The 27,806-nt window shown below is 34.1% G+C and overlaps 1 protein-coding gene across 8 annotated transcripts in view; it reads right to left on the reverse strand.

Moving 5' to 3' along the window:
• The window catches only part of ADGRB3 (adhesion G protein-coupled receptor B3), a 446,997-nt gene that overhangs the window by 261,931 nt on the left and 157,260 nt on the right, over window positions 1-27,806 (reverse strand). For 5 of the 8 annotated variants that reach the window (XM_039727349.1, XM_039727358.1, XM_039727420.1 and 2 more), the window contains exons 3-5: window positions 5,397-5,507; window positions 3,125-3,154; window positions 106-267 (exon numbers count right to left, since the gene is read on the reverse strand). In XM_039727349.1, coding sequence (XP_039583283.1) covers window positions 106-267; window positions 3,125-3,154; window positions 5,397-5,507 — 303 coding nt within the window. The remainder of the gene's footprint in view (window positions 1-105; window positions 268-3,124; window positions 3,155-5,396; window positions 5,508-27,806) is intronic. The other 3 variants (XM_039727375.1, XM_039727409.1, XM_039727398.1) reach the window with 2 other exon arrangements.

A 27,806-nucleotide genomic window follows, 5' to 3' on the forward strand; every position in this document is an offset into this window, starting at 1 on the left:
CTATGAAATCCATGTTAATAATAATAATAAAAATATAGTTTAAAATTCTTATCATTATACAGTTCAAAAACATCCACAATTTTATTTATTGGCTGCTAACACTACCTGGACAGAGGGCAGTGTTATTGCAAACCCTTGATTCTCTTAAAGGGCCGCTGCAGTGTGTCCCGTAAGGTGATACACAAGTTCTGGTTCGCACCTGCGACCCTTGACCACAAGTAACTGAACACGTACTCCACTGGGCCCACTCTTCAACACCAGATTCACCTGTATTCAAGACAACAAACAAACATGAATATAGACATAAGTATTAATGACACAGGTTGTTTGGTTTTTGTTTTTGGTTTTTTTTTTGCTGAAGCTCATTATCGTCTGCTCTTATAAATCAAAGAAAAAGGTACCACACCAAAATAAATATTTAAAGGTTTATGGAGTAAAGCAGCTGTGAAGATGTGCAATGAATAGAAAACAAGGACACCTAAGATGCTGCAATCACATAACGCCTGTCAGAGGGGAACACTTTGATGTCTTAGCATCATTTACAACTCTATGAGAACTACTGCCCTTCAACACTTCAGAAACAACACTACCTCAGGATTCTGTAAGTACATAGATAACTCTTTTTACATAATAGCAAAGGATTTGTCTTTGATATTTATACTTATCCCTCTAGAATTAAGGCTCAGTAACAGTTTAAGGAGCCCTACCAGTAAGGGAATTCCAGGGAAGAAAACCCCAGACAAACCAGCCCCTAATGTCTTACATTTTCTTCAGCAGAGTTATATAGCATTTGAATGAAGTTCCCTGACAAAGCAAAACATTTTGTTTACTGAAATTTAACCTGAAATGTGGGATGGAAACTTTGATAATGTGCTGCATAAATTTACTTCTCGCTTTTGACCTACAGGTATGCTGAATTCTTGGGTGTGCCCAACCTCGTTACTGCACGTAACACATGCTATTATGTTCAAAATTGTCAGATGTGATTTATTAACACTGTACATTAGAAAAGGGGAATTTTTTAAAAAAATTTTTGAAAGCTATAATAATTTTTTTTTTTGAAAGCAAGTAACACATAAAGTTTTCTTGCATGAGTGCTCTGGAAAGAATGCTTGAATTTAATTCTCATGAACAGCTATACACAAAATTCTGGAATTCCTTTCCCAAAGGAATTTCTATTCAGAAAAATAGATCCCTTGAGTATTCTCAGAAAGCAAATGCAAAAATAATGTGAATATACTTCACTGAACAATTGGAGTAAATAATTTTTCATTGATGTTTATCTTATTCTGTTAAAATTCAGCATGTAAAATAAAATGGCAGCTGAAACTCATACTGCATGCTTGACTTTTAAGTGTAAGTCCTTTGTGAAACAATTAGTATATTCTGTTTTAAAATCAGTGGCATGATAAAATCTGCAGACTTGAAGAGCTTGCTTGGAATTTCGGTTATCTCAGTATACTTCTACTCTTCCAAAAGTTCTGATACTGATCACAGTCTAGGGACTGTCTGCAAAGCAGGAATATTCTGGTTCTATCTTCCAAGAAAGCAGTAAGTCACATGCTATTTCTTCAAACTGTGCTTTGTACCAAAAATCTGTGAATCTCTCCAAGCTGTCTTTTGGTTGTTTTTTTACCCCAGAGGTCAAGCATGAACCCTTTGCAAAATTATTGTTTCTGCTAGACTTCTAAGAGTCAATTCTGAGGCTATTCAATGCTTTAAAAAAAAAAAAGTTTCTTGTTCAGTAAAAAGACAGAATGCATTATAATTAGCACACAAATCCCTGTTCTTAATAAAATTATATGAAGTTCTAAAAATTTCTATGGAAAACCACAAAATTATGAGCTTTCTACACATAAAAATTCACCAGTGTTTTTGTAGTCCTTTTCTTTATTTGTTAGGTGAAAAAAAAATCACTGATTATTGTTTTAATAGTTCTTGTGACAAGAATTTAGCAGTTTGATTAGGCAGTTTGATAGCTTAGGTTCAGGTGAGATGACATAACATGCTAAATATATTTAATATGTATATAGACATTAACAATTTTAAAGCATGTACTATAAGCCCTATATGCATGGTAAAAAGACTTGTATTACTGTGGGTTTCTAGGCTAATAATTTTGTCTTTTCCTACATGTTTGAAGGTTCACTTTGTTAAAATTGTTTAGATAAAAGGTCAAGCAACAGAAAAAGTCTAAACTATGTTTCTTGAGATGTTTCTCATTATGTAAAAGAGTTATATATACTCAATGTAAACAATCCATTTTTGAACACAGACATGTTGACAGAAAACAATAAAATACAGAAAACAGAAGTTAAAGTTTTTTTATATATTAAAGTGACAAAAATGTTACTCTTAACCCTTGGAATATGATGGAAAATTACAGCAACATGATTATTAGGCTGATGTCAGACTGTTGTGTGAATGTATTGAGTGAATTTTGAAATTGGTATTAATTATTAGAAATTCTGAGAATTTATGTACTGTTCATTCACAAAAAGCATACTCTCTTAATATATGTCATCATATGTAAAGAAGGCTTAAACATTTGCTGGAGGAAGATCCTCCATATTAACATGCAATCCAATGCAAAAAAGAGCAAAATGAAGACAAAATAAAGAACACACTTATCTCACCAGCTGCTTTGTTTCCTTTTATACAAAGCATTATGATTTTTTGGTAATTTTTAGTTTTTCAGAGTATTTTATACTGCTTTCAGAATGATTATTACTTATTGTAAAAGATTTAAAAGAAGGAAAATATCTTTACATATATATAATTGTTAATTTGCCATTTTAATTTCAGCACATAAAGACTGCTATATTTTCAGGAATAAATCTAGTGTGACAACATAATTTACAAATATATATTCCATTGTTTGCTTTTCTCTTATCCATTCATTTTTATTTCTGAACTGAAAATTTTGAACAGGCTACTTTTTATTTACCTTCTTGTTTTCTGTTTTTTGAGAACTCTTAATTTTTTTATATTAATCATATTAAATATATAATCTCAAATTATTTCTTAGCAAGCTACCAAACTCTTACTCTCCCCTGATGTTTGACACGTAAGAGGAAACATAACTTACTGTATGGAAGGCCTCATTGATCTGAGTAAAACTTACCTGCATTATAATCTCTAAATCCCAAAACACCTAAGGGAAGGATCAGTCCAAACACAAAATGACAAATATAGAACAAGAAATTATTCACACAGTATTTTTTAATAAATGTTTTTACTGCTTCATAATACTCTCCAAAACCAGAAAAATGCATATTTTAATACCACATTTTAAAATTCTTCAATTTCCAGCAAAATCTGATGGATTAAATCCATGATTTGAACAGTATTAAACTTTTTTCATAAATCTTTTCCAGGACATTTCTTTATTCCTATCTCTCTGTCTCTTAAAAATATACAAACATTTTGTTGCATTTTATTATTACACAAAATAAAATATCAAGGCTTAAAATAGAAAACCCCATAAACTCAGTAACCAATTACTAATAATATTTCTTAGTGGATAAATTAATGAGATAGATATGTTAGGAAAAAATATTAATCAGTTTAGGAAGATATCACAATCATTTTATTGCAAGAAAAATGAATGCATTACAGGTGAAGAAAATATGCAATGATCACTACAAAGGAAAAACAAAATGAAGAGATGAAAATTAGTATGTTCAGAAAGAGCACAAGTATTACTTAAAATGTATTAACCTGCAGCATGGAAAATATATATTTCCCCAAACTCTGGCATCTAAATTTATATGCTCATACATCTCACATGCTTTCAGAACAGGACCTTGAAAACCAATCCAGTATAATTTTGAACGCTCATCTCCCACTCCACACACACAATGTATTGGAAGGTGATGTTATAAGGGCTGCACTTGTAATGCAGCTCTCTAACACCCAGAATAGATGCACTGCAATGCATGACTAAAAATTATCAAATACAAAATTTGCGTGATATTATTAAAGATTTAAGGATTTATATGGGAAAAAAACCCAGATAATTTTACTTATTTTTTGAGTAATTGTATGAATTCAAGAAGCAGCATAAAAGCAAAGGTGTTATTCTATGTAGTAAGCAACTAACATTATATGTCTGAGCTAGGTATGTAAGTGATAAGTTCTACTTTCCTAAACTAAAACTGCATGGAGACCTAGAGAATTCTAGGCTCCCTTCTTCTACTGCATTTGCTTACAGTAGTATCTGGGAGTTAGCCATAAAAGCAATCCTACAGATTAATGTGAGGGAAACACACTTTTTCCCATTCTAAATTTGTTATCAAACAGATCTACACTGATTGGCTATACTTAGATTGCTTAATATATCGATTTCTGCAAATCTGTTAAGTAAAGCACCCTATTACTAAGGAAGTCAACATGCAACATAACTAGAAGCAAGTATAGCTCTTTTACTGAAGTGCATAAAATCTGGAAGCATTATGTACAACTGATGCAGGCGTATATTCTAGGTTAGTCACTATGGGATACAGAGGAAGTTGTTTGAAATCCATACAACAATTATGGGGCACAAGATTGTCAACTCAGTAACTCACTGGAATAAAGCATGTAGGGTACCAATAAAGAGGTAGCTTTTACCAACAGATACATGGATCATTACTGAAGTCAAAATGGGCAGTAGTTTTGGTGTATGAGAGCTTAATTCAACTCACCACTAAAATTTTATCATTGACCTCAAAGACAGCTGTGGTAACTGTTGGTAAACGGGCTAATCAGGCTATTTTTTTTAATTACTTCAGTTCCAGGTTTCCAATATCATCTTGGTATCTTTAGATAAAGAAGATGAAGTTGCTCAAACAAAATTAGAAAATATGTTTTAGATGAAAAACTTAGATAATTTGCACATTCAATTAAAAACTACTTACGGCCAATTTCATTTAGCAATTATGAATCTGGAAACTAGAGAACAGAGCATCGTGCTGGGCCAAAGATAGCAAATGCTGAATGCATGCACATTAAAGTCACCCCAGTAATTAATTAATTTGATAAAAGCCTAAAGCTGGGATTAGACATCTATTTATAAAGAAATTCTGAAGCATGTTCTTAACATCTTTGAAAAAAAGTTAACATGCCACAGTGAGCTGTCTTATGTTTTGTACATGTGAGACTGCTTTTACTACTAAAGAAATTCATGCTTACACTAAATGATTCAGTATTCACATTCACAATGCATGTTTTTGCGTCATCTACCTAACTCTTAGCTACTTTATTTATGGACTTTAACTGGTGAAAAAAAAATAAATGATTCAAAAAAAGTATCAGCTTAGAAAACTGACAAATATGCAGCAAAAGATTATGGAAACATGCAGTGGTCTTGCTAAAATTAACAACAGTAAATAGAAAAAATGTAACTGATGTATTACCAGTTTGTGCCATAAATTTAGCAGCATCAGCTTGTTCCTGAGGGACCCTTTTCTCATGAACAGATCGAGGTCGCTGACTTTTAATTGTATGATCTCCCATCATTCCAAATTCTAAAGACAGAATAAAGGTTTATGAAAGCTTGTGTGTAGACATTTCTCAAAAGACACATACTGTCTCATGCAATATGTTCCTAAACATACCTGGAAGTTGCTGGCAAGAGTCAGGCAAGTGATCATGGCAGTTAACATCAACTTAACTTTGCTACACTCAGCTTTCAATACATATTTAAATTTATGTCTGCAGATTTTCCAATACGATTTTATTTTATGAACCAACATTTAATGTAGTGACACATTCTATAAATCAGCTGCATAACACGGGACAAAAACAGTTATTCAAATGTAGACATTCTATTCCTTTATTTTAAATCCGTGCAAACCACACCAGAAAATTACTGTGACAGTGTTAGACATTGCTGTTCTGTTTTGTGGCAGAGCCTGTTGCTCCTTCAGAGGACTTCTATTTCTGCACTCATCTTTCAGGCTGATGAAGCCTTCAACAGAGATAAAAAGTCATCTTTGGGAATGGTGGCAGTGGGAAATTATAATAATTTAGCCAATGAACTATTTAATTTTTAGGCTGAATACAGCAGAACAAGTGCTTGTGATCTCTTTCCATCCTGAAACCTCTCAGTTAAAAAGACTATAGATTGTATCTTATTCTTCATGTTGATTTTAATAGGGAAAAACCTATGAAAAATCAGTGACATCAAGCCCCAGAGTATGGGAGACAAGTGCTTTAGTTGTTTATCCTGTTATCACTGCTGTCATTTACCCTCTCTTGTCCTGTGCAACCTCCTAGACTTCTACCTAAGCTCTACTTTTCATTTCTGTAATGAAATGCAGAAAGTCTTTTGCACTTAGAGGGGGACTGCTGTGTCTTCAGCACAGTTCCCTATGATCCTCCCAGGCACACACAGCTGTCTGCAGCTCAGTGCTAAATATTCTGTAAAAAAACCCCCAAAACTGGGACTCTAATTCAGGAAGCGTGTGCTGGGAAATGTGGGTTAACATTGAAACTACTTCAACTACAATCACATAAAGTTTCTGATGAGGCAGAAGGTGTCTGAAACACAAGGAACACAAACATTAAAAAATACCTTTCTGCTGGAAGGTTACCTTGCAAATGCAAAATTCAAAATTCTCCCCAGTTTGTAAAGGCATGAAGATAATAAAACTTACCTTTCTGCCTCAAAAACCACAAAATATTATATGTAAATATCCCTAATAAATATTATTTGCAAACACATTGTCTTGATAAATAATTTAAAACATGAAAATTTCTATTTAAAGAAATAATAAAAGGTAAACTTATTTTTAAGGGGTCAGTCAGAAGAAAGAGGTTTTTTTTCTTTCTAGTGAAGTATTCATGTATTTCTCCAAATTAGCGTTTCTTTTTGTAAATATTCATTACTGGCACCACTTAAAATATAAATTTAATTATTCATTTGAGAACAGCAATGCAGTTCATATTCTAAAGAGAATATTTTAAAATATAATTAATAAAATATATTTTGAGGATTAAACATTCAACATTTTAATACATCCCAGAAATAAATATAAAATAATTAAATTATATATGTATATACACACATGCAAATATATTATATATATATCTATGTGTATATATCCATATGTGTGTTAAAAAATGTATGAATAAATTTTTACAAAATGCACCTCTTCGACAGCTCCTATGATTTAAGATAGCATTTTATACTGCGGAAAATCTCTTATTAGAATTAATATTCTAATGCAAATTGTGATTAGAATATTTTTACAATTTTTACGAGGTGCAGTACAGATGACACATTTAAACTGTAATTAATAGCATGGTAATGGCAGGAGACTTTACGTAGCTTTTCCCCCGAAGAGGCTGTCACAGCAAGGCATGTTTACTCTGAGTCTGCTGCCTGCATGATCTCTGCTTGTCAGGCAATTTAGAGGGTATGGCACCATTCTTGCAGAAAACTTAGTTCTACTTTTTAAGTTACAGAGTGCAATAATGGGAGACCTTTGCTAGAGGAAGGCTTTCCAGAGGCATACAGGGAGGTGGAGAATGTTCTGGTCCCAGTCCTGCAGCATCTTGTGCTGGGTGCGGGCACATGCAGTGTCCTGCAGGACAGGGACTGCTGGTGAAGAGGCAAAGGGATGTCTGGGAGATCAGTTCTCTGCATTGTGGATAATACCTGATGTAGCTCCAGTCATAATGATGGAGTTACAAATACCCCTCAGCAGGATTATAATGCTTCCGTTTTTTCATTTTTCCACTTAAGCAACAACATATTTTCAATTCACTTCAACTATTGCTGATGGTCTTTGAGATGCACTTTTCAGCTAATCTCCCTTTGATATACTAAGCATTTATACAGCAAGTATATATTAAAGATAAATTTTTCATTACCCAGATAAAAATATTTTTACAAGTTTTAGCAAAAAAAAAATGGAACCAGACTTAGGCAATGTTCTTATTTTCATATTCAGCTGAAGTATTTAACCAAATGCCACATGAGAACAAAAGCGGTACCAGGAAATGCAATGTACTGGCATGGGTGAGACCTCATTAAAATTCAAGCCTCATGAGAGAAGAAAAAAAAAGGGTCAAGTGCATTTTTGTAATGGGATCAGAAATGACCACTTTCTGTGTGTAAGTACAAACAATGTCAAAATTGTTTCATCTAAGAAGCTTAAGAATAATGCATTTTTATGAAACATTTTTAATATAATATATTACTTAAGTTTACAATAAATACTAAATAGAATGAAACTTTCCTTCATTTTCAGATCCTAGGTAATAAACACAGAAGGCAAACCCATTATGCAGGTTTTTTTTTCCCTCAATACTTCACAGAGAGGGAGTATCTAAATGCTTTCTGGGCTGGGAAAGCATTTTAACCCAAGTCAGCCTAGAGAATGGCTAAATGGCACAGAAATTTCAAGGATCTGTTTGTGTGGGAAAGGTAAGAACCATCCTAATGTAGGCACTATCTGGCAGAGAGGCATCCTGCAAGGTCAAGTCAGTATGATTCAAGACCTGATATCTGGATATAATATTGGATATTTGAATTGACATTCTGAGTAAATTAATTTTTATCATTCTCACTCTTACCTAGTTCTTGCTGCTGAAAATAAGTTTTCTAACCCAGAACAAGGTATTTTTGTAGATATTAGTTTTTGAAGAGAATTTTTTTTTTGTGATATCTGTCCTAAATTTTATTCGGGTGAAACAGGACAACTATTCTCTGCTTTTATCTCTAACATTGTTATTAATCATACTGTTTCATTAAATACAGGGTGAAAGCAAATCCCTTCAGCAACAAATAGGTGCATGGTCTAGTTCAGAAATGGACAGTGTGACTCTAAGTCAGGCCTGGAAACATGCAAGGTTTTTAAGCCTTTTTATTACATTGTTAATGCTATAATCTACACAGCATGAAGATAAAACCCATAACTATCTCAAAATGTAAATAAAAATAGCATTATGGGGAACCTTGAATCGTTTTAACCAGATCAAGACTTATAATAAATCATAACACAGTCCACAGTCTACCACTTTCCAGTGATAGAAAGCCTCAGGTTTAGTTATCTGATAAAAGAATTTATTCTGCTGTCAGTGGTCCTTTGGTGGCTATGGAAGTACAAGGGATCACTGCAACAGCATGCTTATTTTTTTGCTCCTTAGCTGCTCATAATGGATAATACTTAAAGCATTTTAGTGATGCATATATTTTAATATAGATGTCATGTATCATTTGGTTAAGCATTGGAACAGACTGCCCAGGGAGGTGGTGGAGCCACCATCTCTGGAAGTGTTAACAAATGATTGGACATGGCACTTAGTGCTATGGTTTAGTTGGCATGGTGTTGTTTGGTCAAAAGTGAATGATCCTTGGAGGGCTTTTCCAACCTAAATGATTATGTGATTCCATGATTTCATTTTACATATAAGCTGAGGCATGTAATATAGTTCCATGCCTTCTTGGACAGAATAAAAGATTGCAATTCCAAAGTTTACAGTTTGGTATTATTTACAGCTCTTATCACTAGTAGTTCCATTGACTTTACCTTTATTGTTAAGTATGTTATGTTATGTTATGTTATGTTATGTTATGTTATGTTATGTTATGTTATGGGAATTTTTATTCCTATTGAGTAACCTTTTTAGTTTTTAGAGGAGAAGCTAAAATCTTGCGGCCAGTGTAGGTGTGCGTTTTAGAAGAGGAAAGAGGTGCCATGTGCTCTCTGTAGGGATAAAGAAGAAAAAAATCTGTTAAAAATGTACAAATGCAAACTAGGACAACTGAGAAATACAAAAGAAAAAATACCAGCTTCGCAAGGTTCTACTCAAAAGTATTTGCTTTTTGACAAGTGGATATTCTTTAAAATTAAGGTAAATATCAAACATATTTTAAGGCTGTTTTATGATATTTGTAACATATATTTTTTTTTACATAAATATCCTAGTCATCAGATGACATTATAAACCATGTTGGTCTGGCTTTTATGTCTATTTTTTATGACATTTCATGGGAACTTCATGGGATAAATGTATTGTGGTGTACCATCTACTATGAATCGTGCTATTTATGGTATAGGACACACTGGTATTAATATAAAAAGCCTTTTCCATCATAGAAGTTGGTAATGACATCATAAATGATCTAAAAAAAACCAAACATAGTTCTGAGACCTCTAGAGTTACTCCCTTAGGACATGTACAATGTCAAGGAACTTCTGAGAGTTGCTAAGTGTCGTCAGCTTGTACAGAACCAAGTAGAGCAGTGTCCTGAAAGCTTTCAGAACCTTAAAAGCAAAACGAGGCAGTCAACTCCCCAAGGTGACTGTCATTTTCTTTCACCCACAGTGCTCCAGCAGTGTGATTCATACTGCCCTACCCACTCCTGAACTGTAACTAGCCAAACAAGTGTTTTCATTTACTCCTGACTACAGAATGAACAGAATGGGTCTTGCAGACAGAATGCACAATAATGCAAATGGTCTCACATGCACCAAGCATGGCATCCTCTCTGTGCTTGCACACAAATGTTTTTCCCAGAAATTATGCAAAATGCTGATGTAAGTCCCAGTTGAAGGGGGAGGAGGAGAGAGTGAAAGGAAGAAAGAAGACTACAGAAATATATAATGAATCAGTCTGTTTAAATCGAATTTTGGGCTGCAATATTAACTAATTTCAGTAGATCTCATGATTTTCTGACTTCCCAGAGAATGAAAAAGTTTTCTGCACATTTTTTTAGCCCATTTTAGAGGTTCTCCCACAAAGATACACAGCAGTAGAAGTACTTGGGGTTTCTCATCACATTGGCAAGTGGTCAGTACAATTTCTTCTGGTCACTAGATGGCAGAATGTGTGTTGACTTAGAAGCACAATTTTGCATTGACTTAAGAAGCTGTGACTTTCTGTTTCATTTTCACTATAAAATTATCTCTCCTATATACACATAATAAATGTCACTATATTCAAAGGACTGAGGGGTTTTTGTTTTCTTCTTTATTTTTGGTTATTCTTTTCTATGGCTGAAGATTACTAAAACCCCAACAAAACACCCAAAACTATTAAAACACGAACTGCAGGGCATTTTTTCCTTGTTGGTTTTTTTTTTTTGTCTGTTTTGTCTGGGTTTTTTTTCCCTTACAGTAAGACAGAAGAAAATCTGAGGAGCATTCTCACTGTAGCAGAGTACCCAGGCCCCACAAGGAAGCATTTGTTCTCTAATGCTGCGTTGGCAGGACACAGAGCTTCAGGGCATTAGTGAATACCATCACTCTGCAGTACAGATTTAAGCTATAGCTTTCTATGGGAACCCCTTAAAATGATATTTCCTCATGAGGCAGGCAAGTTGCCAAAAGGGTAACGTAACTATTAGCTGAATTAGATTTCCATGGGAACCTCTTCTTAGTGAATGTGGAAAACGTTCTTAAAACAGCCTTTGCTTACTTCCTACGTAGATCCTGGTCCCATAAAAAGTCCCCTTTTGGCTCTCCAAAACAGTATAGAAGAGCTTTGATCAGTTTCAAACTGAATGGAATAATTTCTTTCACAGAGTGAATTAAGATCTGAACAGAGCTGTATTCATGAACACAGTGAGAAAAATATGCTATTACTCATGAAAATGCAGAAAGGATTTTATGACAATGGAAATACGAAAAGCAAAAGAATTTCTACTAACACAGTATATTTTTTAAATTGTACTAAATTTTTGCATTTTATCAAATAAAAGACAAGTAAACATTTCTAAGAAATTAGATACAAGATTTCTTTTCTCTTGTAGACAGATATCCTAATACATATATGTATGCCTTCTTTCATCTCTCAAAAAATTAGGGAAAACAATTATGTATTCTAAACAGTCAACATATTGTACAAAGGTAATTAGTTTATATTCATCTCTAGGGAGACCCATTTACTGCTAGGACATAACTTTGAATTAATACTACTGCTGGTATTTTTAATGACATAAGAAATGAAATATTACTGAATTAAAATATAAATGATAGCACAAATCCCAAGGAGCAAGACTCTCATGGCAATGCAATCTGCTGTATCTCTGTGCATCTCTGCAGTGACTCTCTTGGCCAGCCATTATCTTTAGTGGGATCTGTTTATTTATGGTTACCGATTTGATCAGTGAAGAATATCATAAAGATGTAATATTTCTTCACTTTCGTTGTGCAGAGAATGTTGAAACCGTGCAAACGCTATTACTTGCCTTCCTGGCCCCAAATGCTCATCACCATACCTAGACAGGAGAAACTGAGCATAAAAATCTAGTGAAGTGACTCATACCTGTTCAAAATAAATGTAAAATATCACCATAGCAGGTAGTGTGCTTTCACATGGGCTTTGCAGAATTATAACTAAACGTTGAGGGAAAGGAGGGGTGGATGGAAACCCAAACTGTAGCTTCACCCCTTTTTTATATCTACCAAATCTGACATTTATAATTATGATGGCCAGGTAGGCAGAAGATGCTCTGTAGTTCATATTTTTCCCATTCAAAAACTTCCCTAGCAATCCATCCCAAAACGGTTGTGTTCAAATAAAATTAACAATCCTGATAAAAAGCACTTTATATTTCCAAGTTTAACATTTAAATCCTGTAAATTCAGTAGTATGTTATTCTCTCATATTCCATACTGTTCTCTCAAAAGATTCATGGATATAATAACACATTATTACATTCATAGATGTAATAACACATAAGAATGAAAGCACAGGGGCTTACCTTTATAAATTTTTGCTTTTTAAAATGAAACACTTTTAATGCATTCTCTTGTAGTATTCTCATCATTTGAATGTTTCTACTATAATAACTTATTCATGTGTAGCCTTTAAAAATTTAAATCATGGTATAATAATAATTCTTCAGTATCTTCATTTCTTCTTTATATTTCATACTATTTTATTTCTGCATTAAGTATTTTGGTTTTGCCATATATTTAATTAATTGAATTACTGATATGGTTAGCCAGTGGAGGAGTTATTTCAGAATGGCATCATTTTTATATAAACACTCTCTTTTCTGCAGCAAGCTACGTGGTTATTACACACAGGCTAGTATGTGCCTCTTTATTGTTCTGTACTATTAAAAGTCAAGAGATGATGACTTAGAATAAACTGTAATTTCCTAAGCTATTCTTGAATTCAATAATTCTTATTTTCTGTTCTAGAAAGACTGAAAAATAAGTAAACTGTAGAAAGCAAGACTCACAAGGACATCTAGACTATTTCCTTGCCCTGCAACTATTTAGCACAGACATTCTGCAGATGGTTTCCTAATCTTTTCTAAATGATAGAAGCACTCATTAAAATAGCAGATGAATTATCTATGAATTTTTGACAGGGAAGTTTACACTCTGTGAAAGATTCTAAAGCTGTATGAAGAGAAGGAACAAGAATCAATATTTTAAGTAACAGGTACTGCAAACTGTAATCACTAAGAACAGTTAAAATGAGTATGGATGTTTTTTTAGAATGGTAAAGCTTCTAGGTAAAGCTAAATGATATTGCATGCCTTTTTAAGAGCATTTTCTTGTCTTTGTTTAAGACTCCTAGATTGTTTTTGTGAGAAAATAATAAAAAATGGAAGAAGTGTTGCTGGATGTGAATTTTGCACATTACATTTTTATCATCTGTGATACCATAAAGCTGGCTGTTTTGTATACAGACATCATGGATGGCTGCTAAATTTTATTCAGAGAAGAGAAAAATAAAAGTAAAGGACAAGAACCGTGGCTGTTGTAAAATGGCCTAATTCCACCCAGGCAGACTAAAGTTTGTAAGCTGAGAAGGTGCGCTAGAAGGTGTTTACCAAAACAAGAGACCTACTACTCTGAGTTAAAAGGTTTATATAAGCAGTTCACAAGGGTATGTGCCCTCGCTAACTGTCACTTGCACGTTAATTAACACATGTGCAGTTTCAAACATATTATTCCACCCAGCTCATCATGGGAAATCTGTGTATGGCACACTGCCCTGATAGGAAGGGTGTTGCAGTGGTTTCCAAAACGGACCTGAAACCTCTTAAAAGGTATCTTATGGTGCCATAAATCCTCTCTGAACTCCTGTGGGACACCTGTGGTAGTAAATATGAGTCATAAATAACTCTTCTCTAGTCAACAGAATAACCTTAATGGGAAAAGACAACACAAATGAGAGGAAAACCAGTGATTCAAATTTAAACCTCAGATAAAATTTTCACAATCATAGAATCATAGAATTGTTAAGATCAGAAAAGACCTCTAAGATCACCTAATCCAACCATCATCCCAGCACCACTATGATGTTCACCTCTAAACCATGTCCTCAAGTGCCTATATCCACACATTTTTTCCAACACTTCCAGGGATGGTGATTTCATCACTTCCCTAGAGAGCCAGTTTCAATGCTAAATAACTAAAACTGAATCTTAAAATAAATCTAAATCCTTCCTTCAGAAATACATGCACAGGATTTTAAGTAGGAAAGCACACAAGAGATCTAACCAGCAACTATCAATGAAAATCTCTTGGACCTACATATTTCGGGATTTTTTGGAAATGTATTAGATGTTTTCACTGGCTTTAGTAAAAGGACTTTTCTATGTCTCTGAAATTCTGATTTCAGTGTGAAACATGAAATTAACGAAATTTAAAACACGAAATTTAATTTAATTTAAAATTTAAAACATTCATTTAATGTTTTTAAGGAGTCAAATATCTCACTGAGGCTAAAACCCAATGCTCTCCTTCACTCTTACTGCATAATCCACACTTGAAAAAAGTATCTCAGTGCATCTGCTGATATGTCCTTCCTGTTTCTATGGGCCAGTGTAAAATGGCTTATTTTACAGGTGTTCATGCAATGCTTCTATAAAAGCAAACTAACAGTTCAGCTGCAGATCTGAGCTAAACAAAGCACAGTTTGTCAAACACCTCTCACAGAAGTTCACCCTGAAGCCTGCATTAAAGAACAACTGAGGTGCAGGATTTCTCACCTACTTAACATGAGAAGAAATATCCTATGTCAAAATATAAAATAAAATTTTAAAAAAAATTAAGCAGAAAATTTGATCTAGGAGCAGATCTATTCCATAGGCATAATCCATCTGATCATGGTGTACTACTCAGCATAGGAACAGCACTTTACTGGATTGAGAGATGAATCCATTACAATTAGCAAGACAATGATGCTCTACATGTCTACCAAGCACATAGATTACCCTGAGACCCATCAATATAACGCTGGCTTTTGCAGCATACATATTTTATAAAAACTTTTTTAAATGCTGTTTTTCAGTCATGCCAGACATTTCTACTCTGTCATAGCAAAGTGCCTTCTGGCCCACATCACTGATTAAATTAGAGAGCAATAGAAAACACAGTCTAGTTGACACAACATTGATATGCATAGGGAAAATCATGGGGATGACACTACTCAGAGGTGGAAGAGCATACTTGTCTTTCATCAATAAGCATCAAATTAATTGATTTTAGTATTCTTATTATTCCTACATTCTGGCATGATATTACACACTTGAATCACTTAAGCTTCTCATGCATGTCCTACAAATATTACTGCAGCAATCTATACCTTTTGACCTCCACGATGATTAACTGAAGTGTACTCTGTAGACCTTCTCCTACACATCTCAATAATAAGGATCTTTTAGAAGTGTCTATTCCATGATGGCTGTATAGGATACATCTTACATAATTGATTTCATCTTGTCAGCATAACAAGCAATGTGGCTACCTAAAAGCTGTCTTAGCTCACCATGGACCATCACTTGCAGAAATTTTGCCAATAGTCAAGATATATGAATGCGAGGAGATTGCAAGCAGGGATTTTTTTCAGTGAAGATGTTTAGTTCTGGACTTAGGACTATAGAGTTTGCAATGCTCATTACTCTGGAATCTCTGACTGTAAGTTACATAAATGCATTCTCAGAATGACCTATTGCTTATGGACATAAAAAATCCTAATATAATTTGGAGAAGTCTGCAGCTCGTTATGTTTTACTTAGAGCAAACAGACTTTCCCTTAACAGCTAGAGACCTGTAACTGGCATATATATCATGGTCTCTAAGAGACTTGAATCTCATCCTACTGCTCCTAACTAGAAACCTTTTTTTGAATAATCTACAGTGCTGCTTACACATCTGCCCACAGACAGCCTACAAATCTCTCCAAATGCCTGTACTCTGCTGCCTAGAAAGGGCTGGAAAACAATGGGTTCACTACAGAGCTCAATAAAACAGATTTTATACACAGCTATTTTCAAACAAAAAATTGAATTTGTCTCAAATTAGGCCTTTGTCTCTTTTGTGTCGGTTCTCTGAAAATATCCTAATTATTTAGTTACCTGAAAGAAGTCCACTGTAGGCATGTAGAGTGGAATATTTACATTAAAAAATTCTGAATCAATAAATTAAATTATGCTCACTAGAGACTTATTTTGACTGTCCAACCAACAGCAGAAATATAGGTATGTACTTAGATGACAATGGTGCCAACACTACTACCATAATGATCAGATTAGATATATTTCATATTCACTGAAGTGATTAACAGGTAACTTCAAAAAAATAATAAGGCAGAGGAGATCATAAGTTCAGAAAAATCAGACAACACAGACAACAACCCACTATCCTGACCACAAAAGTTATACGGCATTCAGTTGAGAGCATGTCATCAAGAGCAGCTTAAGTAGGCTGAAAAGCCTCTGCTGAAGCTCATAAGGTAGCAGTTCTCAAAAGACCAGAAAAAAATCCTAGCTTTAGACCTAATACAGACTGCTCATTTTGTATTGATCTTGTGGAATATTTTTTTTTGTATTTTCCCAGATATATTTAAGTTTGATCTGTTTTTATTTAAAATGTTACTTCAACTTGATATTCATTTACATCTCAGATTAAATAAATTAGTTCTAAAGACTGAAGTCTAATGATTTTAGCAACAATTTTCAGCAAACGAAAATACATTTTTGGTTTTAAAATATCATTATTTCTTTAATATATAAGTAGCACACTCAACTAAAATCTGTTTAAGGAATCCTAGGCTATAAAAGTAACGTGCCATTAGTTTTAATGAAGGTTTGAAAGTAATGCAGCAATAGGTCTGCAAAGCCTGACTGAACTGGAGTGCTCTGTGCCAGAACTGACTGTGGACTCAAGGTACTTACATTGGCAGTCAGAGAAGTTTATTTCCCAGGATGACAGCAGAACCCATTGATGCAAGATGTGGTTATACAAATGCCCACATGCTAACATATGTAAGACATCTCCAAAGCATAGCCTGCGTGCACAAGGTCTACCTCTGGGAAAAGGGCTTGATGCCATATAACTGCACATGTATAGAATTTGGACCATAGAACAGATGTTTGCATTTTGTCCTTTCATGCAATTTATGCTTTTCAAAAATCATTACAGGTTCCCAAAAGACATGAAGAAGCAATTTTTTATGTAACAAATTTTTTCCAAAAAGAAGTCGTTACTGCTAATATACAGCCCCCTATACTGGTAATCTGAGTTAGCACATATATAATTTTGAACATTTTATGGTGCATTTCAGTGATTTCTCACTATCAAAAGAATAAACTTGTCTATTTTATTCTACCTCATGTTGTGGTTTTAATACATTAGAGTAACATTACCTACAAATTACAATACTTTGACCTCCACCAGTGTAAATCAAAAGTAATGAAATAACAGAATTAAATGTGCATATAACTGCTGTGTGAGCAGAACTGGCTCCAGACAGATTAATTTATCTGGTTTTGAGCAGAACACAGGACTGCCAGACCCATAATAATGATTTTCTAGCTTCTAACTCTATGTTCTGTTAGATCATGAGGATTTTTCTGCATATCCATACTATTTAATGCTTTAGATTGCAGGAACAATTGCAGCTAGTTAAAGAGTGATTTCACCAAATCCTTATTCATGATGAGGTCAGCTTGGATTTGCCTCTAAGTAGCAGTTTTAAAAAATGTAATCATAATAAATTATTCCCAGTACTAAAAATGAGACAATGCAATAATCCAGGAGAAAAAGTGCCAGTTGGGACAATGTTTTTCTTGTTGCCATTCTCTTACTATTCCAAAGCCCGTCACTGTTACTAACTTGAAGTGTTATGGTTGTATTCACGGGGTATGTACTAAACTGCAGTTAGGAATATCAGCCACTACATCTTTTAAACATTTCCATGACAGGGCCTGAGCAGCTTGCTAAAAGAGCAAGAATTTATTAAAAATAGTAAAACATTTGTGCAGAGTAAAATTATTACACGGGACCACTGGAGAATTGGTGCTCTTCTGAACAAATGCCTGTAGCAATAAAGAAGTACACAAATTTTAGTCTGAAGAGAAGATGCTATTCAAAGTACCTAAATAAAACTTTAAAAAAACCCACCTGACCCAAGAGACAACTCTTTTCTTGTGTGTGTAAGGAAGGATAAATCCCTTATCTGGTATTTGTAGTTGAAGCAAATTTTAAATCCCACACCAGTTTCAAAAACTAGCTGTAGACCCAGACTTGAGACTAACAGTTGGAGAGATACATTATTTCCATGGTTATTTAATTACCTAACCCTGGTAGTCAAAACATAGCTTAGGAATTCTGAGTTAAAAGACTTATAAATTGAGGGTCTGGGGAATATTTATGAGGTATTTGTAAAGTGTCCACATAAATACCACTCTTTCAAGATGGAAATTGTTGGCAGAGTTCCTTCTGGTTTCTCTCCTTATCTCTGCTCTTACAGGTCTTGGAAATCTTGAAAAAAGAAATTTACTTGTTGGACACAGAATTTGGTATAGCAGGAGACTTCTGCAGGCTTAAAAACATCAGGAAAAAGTAGCATTCCTATGACTAACTAAACAGCATCTAAAGAAGAAAATGAGCCAAGCAGAAAAATGGATGAAGGAAAAAAAAAAAAAAAAAAAAAAGAAAAGGAAAAAAAAAGAGGGAAAAAAAACCCCACCCAAGCCAAAAACTTAAAGGCATGTCTCTCCAGAAGCAAAGAACTCACATATGCTTACATGTCTGGTCAGGGCCAGTCTGGCTCTGCTCAGCCCAGGAAGATCACACAGTTGAGGAAGACAGAGTAACTTAATCATCAGGGCTTCTGTTTTCATTGGCTTTTCATGAACTTAATTCAGAGCATCCTCAAGGTATGTAAGATGAATTGTACTGGTTTTAACTGCTCTGCTTTTAACTAAAACTTAAGTATGTTATATATATACACTCAATTTTATTTACATCATTGTTTACTGTTATCTCTAAGCTAAATAACCTCTCTTAAAAATGTCACAAGAAAATTGCATGTGATTATACAGATTCATTTCAACATGATACAGTATAGGAACAGGTAAACATTAAATCTAATTCTAGAATGCCTGTATCAATAGGGAATTCCACTGGGCAGTGATATTTTTCATGTAAAGAACTTATTTCATAAGAAAAAGCTGTTTCAAGGCCAACATTATTGGTTAATCTAAACTAAGCTAAGCTTTTCATACAAAAGGAAAGGAAGGAGAAAACAAGAAGAAGAGCATTTTGAAAAAGTTGAAATAGCTTTATTTGTGTTATTTGAATTATAGCTACAATTCTAATTAAAAGCAAAGCCCCTTCTCAGCTACACATTTAAGTCAGCCCCAAATATATTTGTGTCATGAAGCAAAAAATCTGTTATTCCAGAAATTATTTCAGTGAATAAAAAAATACAAATTAGAAAAAAATTATTGCATCTATTCAAACACTAGGATTTAGAGTAAAAGTAAACTATTACACCCTACATTTCTTCATAATAAAAAATAATATCAACTTTACTTAGTGAAAAAAGAAATAAAAGAATTATGTGGGATGTAATCCAAGAATCATAATTACATTGAGCATGTAGAGGAATAAATTGTTAAAAGACAATAACCTAATGATAAGCAGCTTCAAACCTTCTCATCCCACCCCCTAATGTTGTTAAGAAATTAACAATTCTAAATTTATAACAAGTAGGAAATAGTAGCTCAGAATCTTTGAAACCTATGTATCTCTTCACAGTTCCTATTATATATAACCATGTACTGATGGAGAAGTCGTTGGTAATTTCTGCACGTGCTAAGGATGAATAAACGGAGCCACATGGAAAGCGAGTACCTAAAACCAGTCATCTTATGCAGCTTCAGACCTGGCATTCTGTTTCATGGCTGTGAATTCTTATCATATTCAAGCTATTGAGGCTGCTGCTTGTCAGCTGCAGTTCTCATTAGGAAAAGGAGTTTCAGCTGACTGTAAGGTTTGTAGGAGTTCATAAATATTCTGCTGCTGTTCAAAACTGATGCAATGAACTGCAAGCAGACATATACACACATTTTTGATCCCACAAGAAACCTCAACTATTAGCCTACAAAGCATGATCATTCAACGTGTTAATTAAAGAATAAAGCTTATCAAATCAAATATGGCATATTTCTTCTGACCTGCTGGATGGCAAAATAGTGATTCAGCTCTTCAAGTTTTTGCTTCTAATCACATGCTCTGCATCTTCATAACCCTTTCAATGGGATCTCTGCATGCTGTTTTTGGAATGGCCCTATAATGGAAGGTGTGAATAGTGCAGGTTTGTCTCCACAGCTCCTGCTTCCTTTGGTGACTTCAGTGCAGAGCTGGCCTGTGACCCTGCAGGGCCACGGGTCTTAGTGCAGGGCTCTGCATGCCGAGACTGAAGGCTGCATGCCAGGCTGCCCTCAAGAAGCTTGTTCTGAGGCCACTGTCAGCCTGGTAGGACATTTTCCTTCATCATCAGTATCATATTCCCTAAGCATCTTCTGCTTGTACATCCTTCTAAGGTCACTTTGATATAAATAACCAGTGACAGATGAGGCCTGTGGGGTGCTTGTTAGAGAGCCAGTGGTAGATATTTTATTCTAAGTCTGATCAATTGTGGCACAGCTAGGTTCTGGAGATCTGTGTGTGCCACTGTAGAACCATAATAAGACCTTTTCATCTTCAACTATTGAGTCCACAAACTGTGAATAAGGGTTTGTACTCCTGCTTACAGAGAGTTTGGTGAATCCAGTTGTCTTCACCTTGAAACAGAAAGATTACCCAAGCTTGGCAGGAGAGCTCTGTCTCACTTGTGAATAAAAGCAATCTCATTTGGACCAGGATGACCAAAGTTAGGGAGGCAGATCTGATCATGAAAATGGGAACAATGCCCTGTCTTCTCTCAAGGCAGTCAGAGTGGCTGTCAAAGCAGCCTGGATAGCTCCTGCACCAGGGTAACAGAGAGGCCCTCCTCCACTAATGCTCACATCTGCAGAAAGCTGCCACTGTAATGGCCCTTGGGTATTAGGAAGGACAAAACATAAAGCTGTTTAGTGCTGTTTTCTATAAGTCAACAAACACAAGGGAATATTAATTTAGAAATACAGCACATGGAAGAGAAGCTGGACCTCAGAAAAGGAAAGACAAATAGAGACCTTTTTAAAAAAAAATAGTGTTTCATTTAGGCTTTTTTCTTAAAAACAAGAGGTGGCCTGTTTTCTTCTACTTATGTCTTTTAATCCATTCTTTTAGAAGACAATCAGTAGTGTTTTAGATTTGTTCATGTCACTTAGAAATCTTTCCTTTAATAAATTTAACACATGTACTCATGTGATTGTTTCACTGGAAAATTGTTGCCCACCCAACTCAGGCAGTGTAGACTAAATTTTGGAAAATGGAAGACCCTATATCAACATTTGAATTCCTCAGTTTTACTTTCACTCCCATTGATATTTGTTTCATTCTTTACTGTTACAGTTTTCTGCAATTACTTAATTTCAGAGACTTTTCTCTGCATCCACTCCAGTTTTCAGTTTTCTATAATAAGTAAGAGCCTCTGAGTCATACACAATTTTATTTGTTACCAGTTATGGCCATGAAAATACTTCACATCCTCCAGCTCAGACTCTATCAGCCCCCTAACTTGCTGTTTGTCCTCCTAAAATCTCATCCTGCCCCTTCATCTACCAGCATTAGAGTGTGTTCACATTAATTAACCTAAATTGCTCTATTAACCTATTAATTTCTCTGAATTCTCAGGCACATCTACAAGCAAAGGGCTAGATTAGATTAGATTAATAAAGCAAAGTATGCCAAGATACTCAAGTCATCTAAAAAGACTGCTCCATTTTTAGAATTACTTGTTTTGGTCAGCTCTGGCTGTATACTTCTGAAATACTGAAAAGACTAGACGTGTTACTGAACACTGTGGAAACCCAAGGTTTAAGACCTGCTGGTGGCTCAAGTTGCATTTCATTTAATTTTAATATATCTATTAATCAACACATTTATTACATCTATTTATGAACAATTTTAATTTTAATATATCTATTTATCAAGAACGTAAAACAACTAAAGATTTGTAACTGCAAAAGTAAAAGTTTTGCATCTTATTTTCTGTTTCTTAAATGACAATTCTCTATTCTTGTAAAGAAAATAGTACTAAAAACACACTAAAACAGTTATTTCTACAATTTTTCTTGGGAAATATGTATTGTGTTTCAGGAACATGTACAGAGAGACACTTTGGGTTATTGAAACTTGGTTGGCAAACTATAGAAAATTTAAGAAAAAAGGAGCCACATAAAACTTTTTTTTTCTCCAGATTTTTAAAGACATTTCCTCTAATATCAGTGCCAGAATTGTACTACTTCATTATTTAAATATTCTGTATTCAGCCTTGAAACATTTTTTTTTAACTAAAGGTCTTTTAAACAAGTGCACTTGCTAAGATATGTCAGAATTAGAATAAAGTATTAGTGTGAAATTATGCATTATCCTGTAATTAAAAACTCATACAAAAACTACCAAAATTACTTCAGGTAGGAGTGGTTATGCAAAGTCTAAACATTTAATTTAGCACAGTGTGTTAAACAGCATAAACTATTTTTTTTCTGTTAGAAGACTGCCAAAATGCAAGAAATGAGCCAGTTGGAATGCACAGGCTATCTGAAAAGAATAGTTGTTTCTCATCTAGTAATCTATAAACAAGAATTAGAATACACCCCCATTAGACACTAAGGCAAAATTGGTTATTGGTCTGTCAGTTCCATTTCTATAAAGGCTTTCTGCAACTTCCTTCTAGGGAAAGGAACTGATGGTTACTTGCCCACCTAACTTCATTAGGCCTCAAAAAAGTAAAGAAAAGCTCCATGTTGGTGTTTAGTGCTCTTAGAAATGGGAAATTTTCTTGTAAAATTTCAAAAGCCATATATGCATACATTTTAAAGATTTCCATGAACATGAATAGATCTGTATCTATAGCACATGTTCAGGGGATTCTTTCTTTCTTGAAACCAGATTTATTTTATTTTATTTTATTTTATTTTATTTTATTTTATTTTATTTTTTTTTTTATGTCTATTAAACAGTCCTGCTTATTCAATTAAGATAAATCCTTCATATGCTAAAGAGTGACGGTGACACAGTAACATAGCCAAGAAAAAAAAAATAGCCAGAAATAGAAAAGCAGTCAGCAGAGAAAAGTTAGAGCTGTAACTTTCACTTGCCCATACTGAAGCATATACACATGGTCATAAGAAACCTATGAGGCAGAAACATACCTCAGATGGGAAGAATTGAATTGTTGGAATATTTCCTGTTCAATTGATATAGAGCAAAAAAAAGTGAGATGACAAAAGTGGAGAAGAGGGAATTCTTATGAAGCAGACAAGGAGGTATAAAAGGTGGTCAATGAGGATGATTTTGAAATGCTAAAAGAAATGCAAATCTTTTTATATTAAATTTGCAGTGATCTCACCCCATATAGGCCAGTCAAACTGAATAAATCAAGTTAGTTGGAATGAAACACTGATAGCTCTGTAACTCTTTATCTTCTCTTTTCTCTTGCCTTAGTCAAGATGATCATACCGAGATGACTAAAAGAAAAAGGAACAATGTAATGGGAGCAATACTGCGAGTTTACAAAGACAATATATATTTTTGAGTTTCCTTTAGGTTGTCTCTTTGTAAGACTCTATGTGCATTTGCTCAGTCATGTCTCACGCATGAATGAGCAAATATATATATTTGTGACCAGCATATTTATATTTGGAAAGCACTTCATATATAAGCAATTCATATTACTTCAAGGTACATGTATTTTGTTCCTGTTTTGTAAAAATAATGTAAATCTCTGAGAAATTTAATCTATTTTTTTTTCATTTTCACAACATGTTTCCTCCATGATCATAGTCTAATTTATTGTAGTATTACAGAGAAATATGCCTAAGATGACATTCAGAATAAATTAAACTCCTTTTTCCAAAGGTATAGAAGATCAGGACTTTGATTTTAAGAACATGATGTTACGGATCATTAAGCATATTAATTATTTAAGACTATTTGAAATATACTTGCCACAATGTGAGCCAGAGCTGATAGTCAAATTAACAAATACTACAGAATGGCAGCTGTGTAGGTGATGAGCACAGAACATTCCCTTGCCTTGAAAAAATGCAAGAGATTTTTCCTTCATGTACTGCAAATGTCTTTCATGCTACTGTATCTTCCACTGAAATCATGGTAGGAACATATTTAAGACTGCAATAGCTGAATCACGGTTTTATTTACATAACTATTGCTTCAGACCTAGCAGATGTTTGCCTATAAACACATAAATTTTCAGGACAAATTCCTTAAGCCTTTTGAATAATTCTGTGCTTTGCCCAAGTACATCCTAGGATACTTTATACAAAAATAATAAAAACTAAGATATAGTAATAAACATAATTATATTAACCCATTATGCATCGCTCTGTATTACACTTGTCAGCATGGTTACATTAATTCCAGTGATGTGAGACCTGAGTGTGTTATAAATGTATAGGTCACCAAGAGAAATGCAAATACTGCAACTACATTCTTTAGCAACATTTACTACTCAATAGGAGAGTTTCCAATCTTTACTTTATGTTACTGCATTTAAAATTGCCACAGAAGTTAAGACATTGTATATTCTACATGACAATGAAATCATCAATGTCAATCTCATTCTCTGAACAGGTATCATCTAAATTAAAGGGAAAACAACTAACATGCATATTAATGTACTTTTGTGTGCATCTCAGTGTGACCAAATGGGTAAAAAGGTTCCATGTCGTCATTCCAATATGTAGGCAGTTCTGATCTTCCTTGTCTCACTACTTCTTCACATAACTCCATCTGACTTATCCTGACTTACCATCCCCACTTTCTTAATATATAATTATGTGTTCTATTGTAGTAAAGATATATGCTGATACTGAGTAAGAAATTAGAGAGAAAGTGAAGTACTATATTCAATGGCATAAAATGTTGAGTCTTAAACCTGTACAAATTATTCATTTTTGAATAGCAAGTTTCTCAATGCATGTTAGACTTGGTTAATTAAGTGCACATCTGTGATACTATATATTAACCACTGGTGGGAAAAATATCATTGAGAAGAGATAACTTTTCACCTTCATTTAGATTGCTTTTTGTGGTTGCAAATGCAAATGAAAGGGACAAGTACACTCTGTCTCTTGCTGCCTAAAGCCACTGCCCATTAAACAGTCTAGTTGCTAGGCTTGGGTTAGCTCATGAATAACTACCAAAGCATTTCACTTAAATTGGTGGACTAAATTATTCATTCAGAATTAAAATGGCCCTAATTCATTTTAGCTTACTTGGTAAATTAAGCTAAAAAGAATTAAAGCCATTCTAACTCTGAATAAGACTTGTCCACAAAGTAGAATAAGTACTTTATTTCAGGGTCACACCTTCAGCTGATGCTGAATTTTTTATGGCATTCCTACAAAGACAAGTCTGGAATCTGCCTCCCTATCTCACTGCATGCAGTCTAGGTGGGTTTTTGTTTTTGTTTTTGGGGTTTTTTTTAATGTTTTATAATAGTACCTTTAGATGTGGACATCTAAATGACAGACTTCAATTTCTATGATTTGCAAAGCAGTAACAGGCAGACATCCAATAACTAGTGGGAAACCTGCCTATGTCTGATTTATTTTTCTTCAATGCAACCTCATGTTTTTTTGTAATCAAACTGCTACAGCATTTTGATATGGTTCTCAAAAGAATACAAAGCTGAATGCTTATCTTTAACATTCCTTTTGTTTCAGTAGCAGGTTCCCATGTAGAATGGGGAAGGAAAGAGAAAGAAAAAGGAAGCAAACTTTGAGTGTATTAGTCATTATTTTGTCATGGTCACAAAATTTATTTTCTGATCCTTTCAACATGACCCTGCATAACAAAGCCACCAAGACAGAAAATATTATTTAGGCAAAGGTTATGATGAAACTAAGTCTGTTTTTAGCCTTTCTCTTTTGAGTCAAAATATATCAACAGAACAGATTGAAACAATGCTATCTCAAAATTGCCAGGTGGACTTTTTTTTTTTTTTTTTTTTTTTTTTTTTTTTTTTTTTTTTTTTAACTGGTTGACCTGGCTCTCATCTTTTCCTGTCCTTATGTGGAATAGATATGTGGCTCTCACCAGAAAAGTTCCCCTATTTGGCCAGTAATGTTCAACACATTGTGAAGCAGATCCTCAAAAACTTATTAGGTTTTTTTCCCATTGTGTATGTAGTTCAGTCAGCAAATTCTAGCATAGAGGCATGTAGCTGTTTATTTTCTTAAAGCCTATATAGACTATATTACAGTTATATAGTCAGGTTTCTGACTTTCAGCATTGGAATAACTATTTGCAAATGTGATTTATTTGAATACTGCATGGTTATGTTGTGACCAAGATGCAATTTAATGGATTTAAGCTTAGAACAAGTTAGATTTAGGGTAGATATTAGGAAGAAGTATAAATACTGAAATAGAAGTAATAGAAAATAGTGTTGGGACACAAAATTTCTCTCTTACATTTATTAGAGATTATATCTGTTGAAGGAAATGTAGCAGTACTAATGTCCACTCTTCCTATACCACCATACCTGTCCACCACACATGAACATCACAATCTCCATAAAGCCAAGGATGTATCTTTTTGAGTACCTATTTCCATGACATATAATTCATATGAGAAATTATAAATAAATCTTGTAGATATAAGAAATACACTACCCAACACGAGATACATGTGGTTAATTTAGTGTTCAGTGAATTAAAATAGAGAAAAGTTTTGTGTATGTTTTAAACATATCCTTTTAATCACACCATATCCAGGAAAGCGTGACTTTAGCATCCTAAAGTGACTGAAAGATAACCAAAATGCAGGCTAAATTCAAGACCCTTTATTTCTCATTTCTTTGTTAGATCATAATTGCTTGGATGGAAGGAAGGAAGGAAGGAAGGAAGGAAGGAGATAAAGGATTTCATATTTAGTAAATCAGAAAAAAATTCCATTTTGATTCAAAGCATTTTCAAAAGCTATGTATATACGTGCATTGGTAGAAATACACTTCTGTATAAAAAATCTGTAAGTTAGAGCAGAAGTGTTAGGAACGAATTGATCATGTACAAGCATATTTTTTAACATTTTGAATGGTTCTGTCTAAGCTTTGCTGTGTCTTTGCTGCGAATTGCATATTGAGCAGAGCAACTACATGCCTGGTCCTATCTATTTATAATTCTTGCCCACGAATAGCATTCTAGATGGTGGCCAGCCCACAGCTACAACTGTTCTCAAATGCTGCCACCTCAAGGCTAAACCGAAGTACAGCTAGAAAGAAAACAACCCAAACCGGCCAAAACGAGCATTTGGGAAAAGGTTCCCGAATGTGCAACACGGAAATAGTCTGCAAACACAGCAGTTGCTGCCTGTATTACATGTACAAAATGCATTCGTGTTTATTCCTGTGTGCAGAATTACCTGAAAATAATCTGGGTATAT

The sequence above is a fragment of the Passer montanus genome, unplaced genomic scaffold, assembly GCF_014805655.1.
Source record: "Passer montanus isolate IOZ18808 unplaced genomic scaffold, ASM1480565v1 scaffold11, whole genome shotgun sequence".
Taxonomy (NCBI): domain Eukaryota; kingdom Metazoa; phylum Chordata; class Aves; order Passeriformes; family Passeridae; genus Passer; species Passer montanus.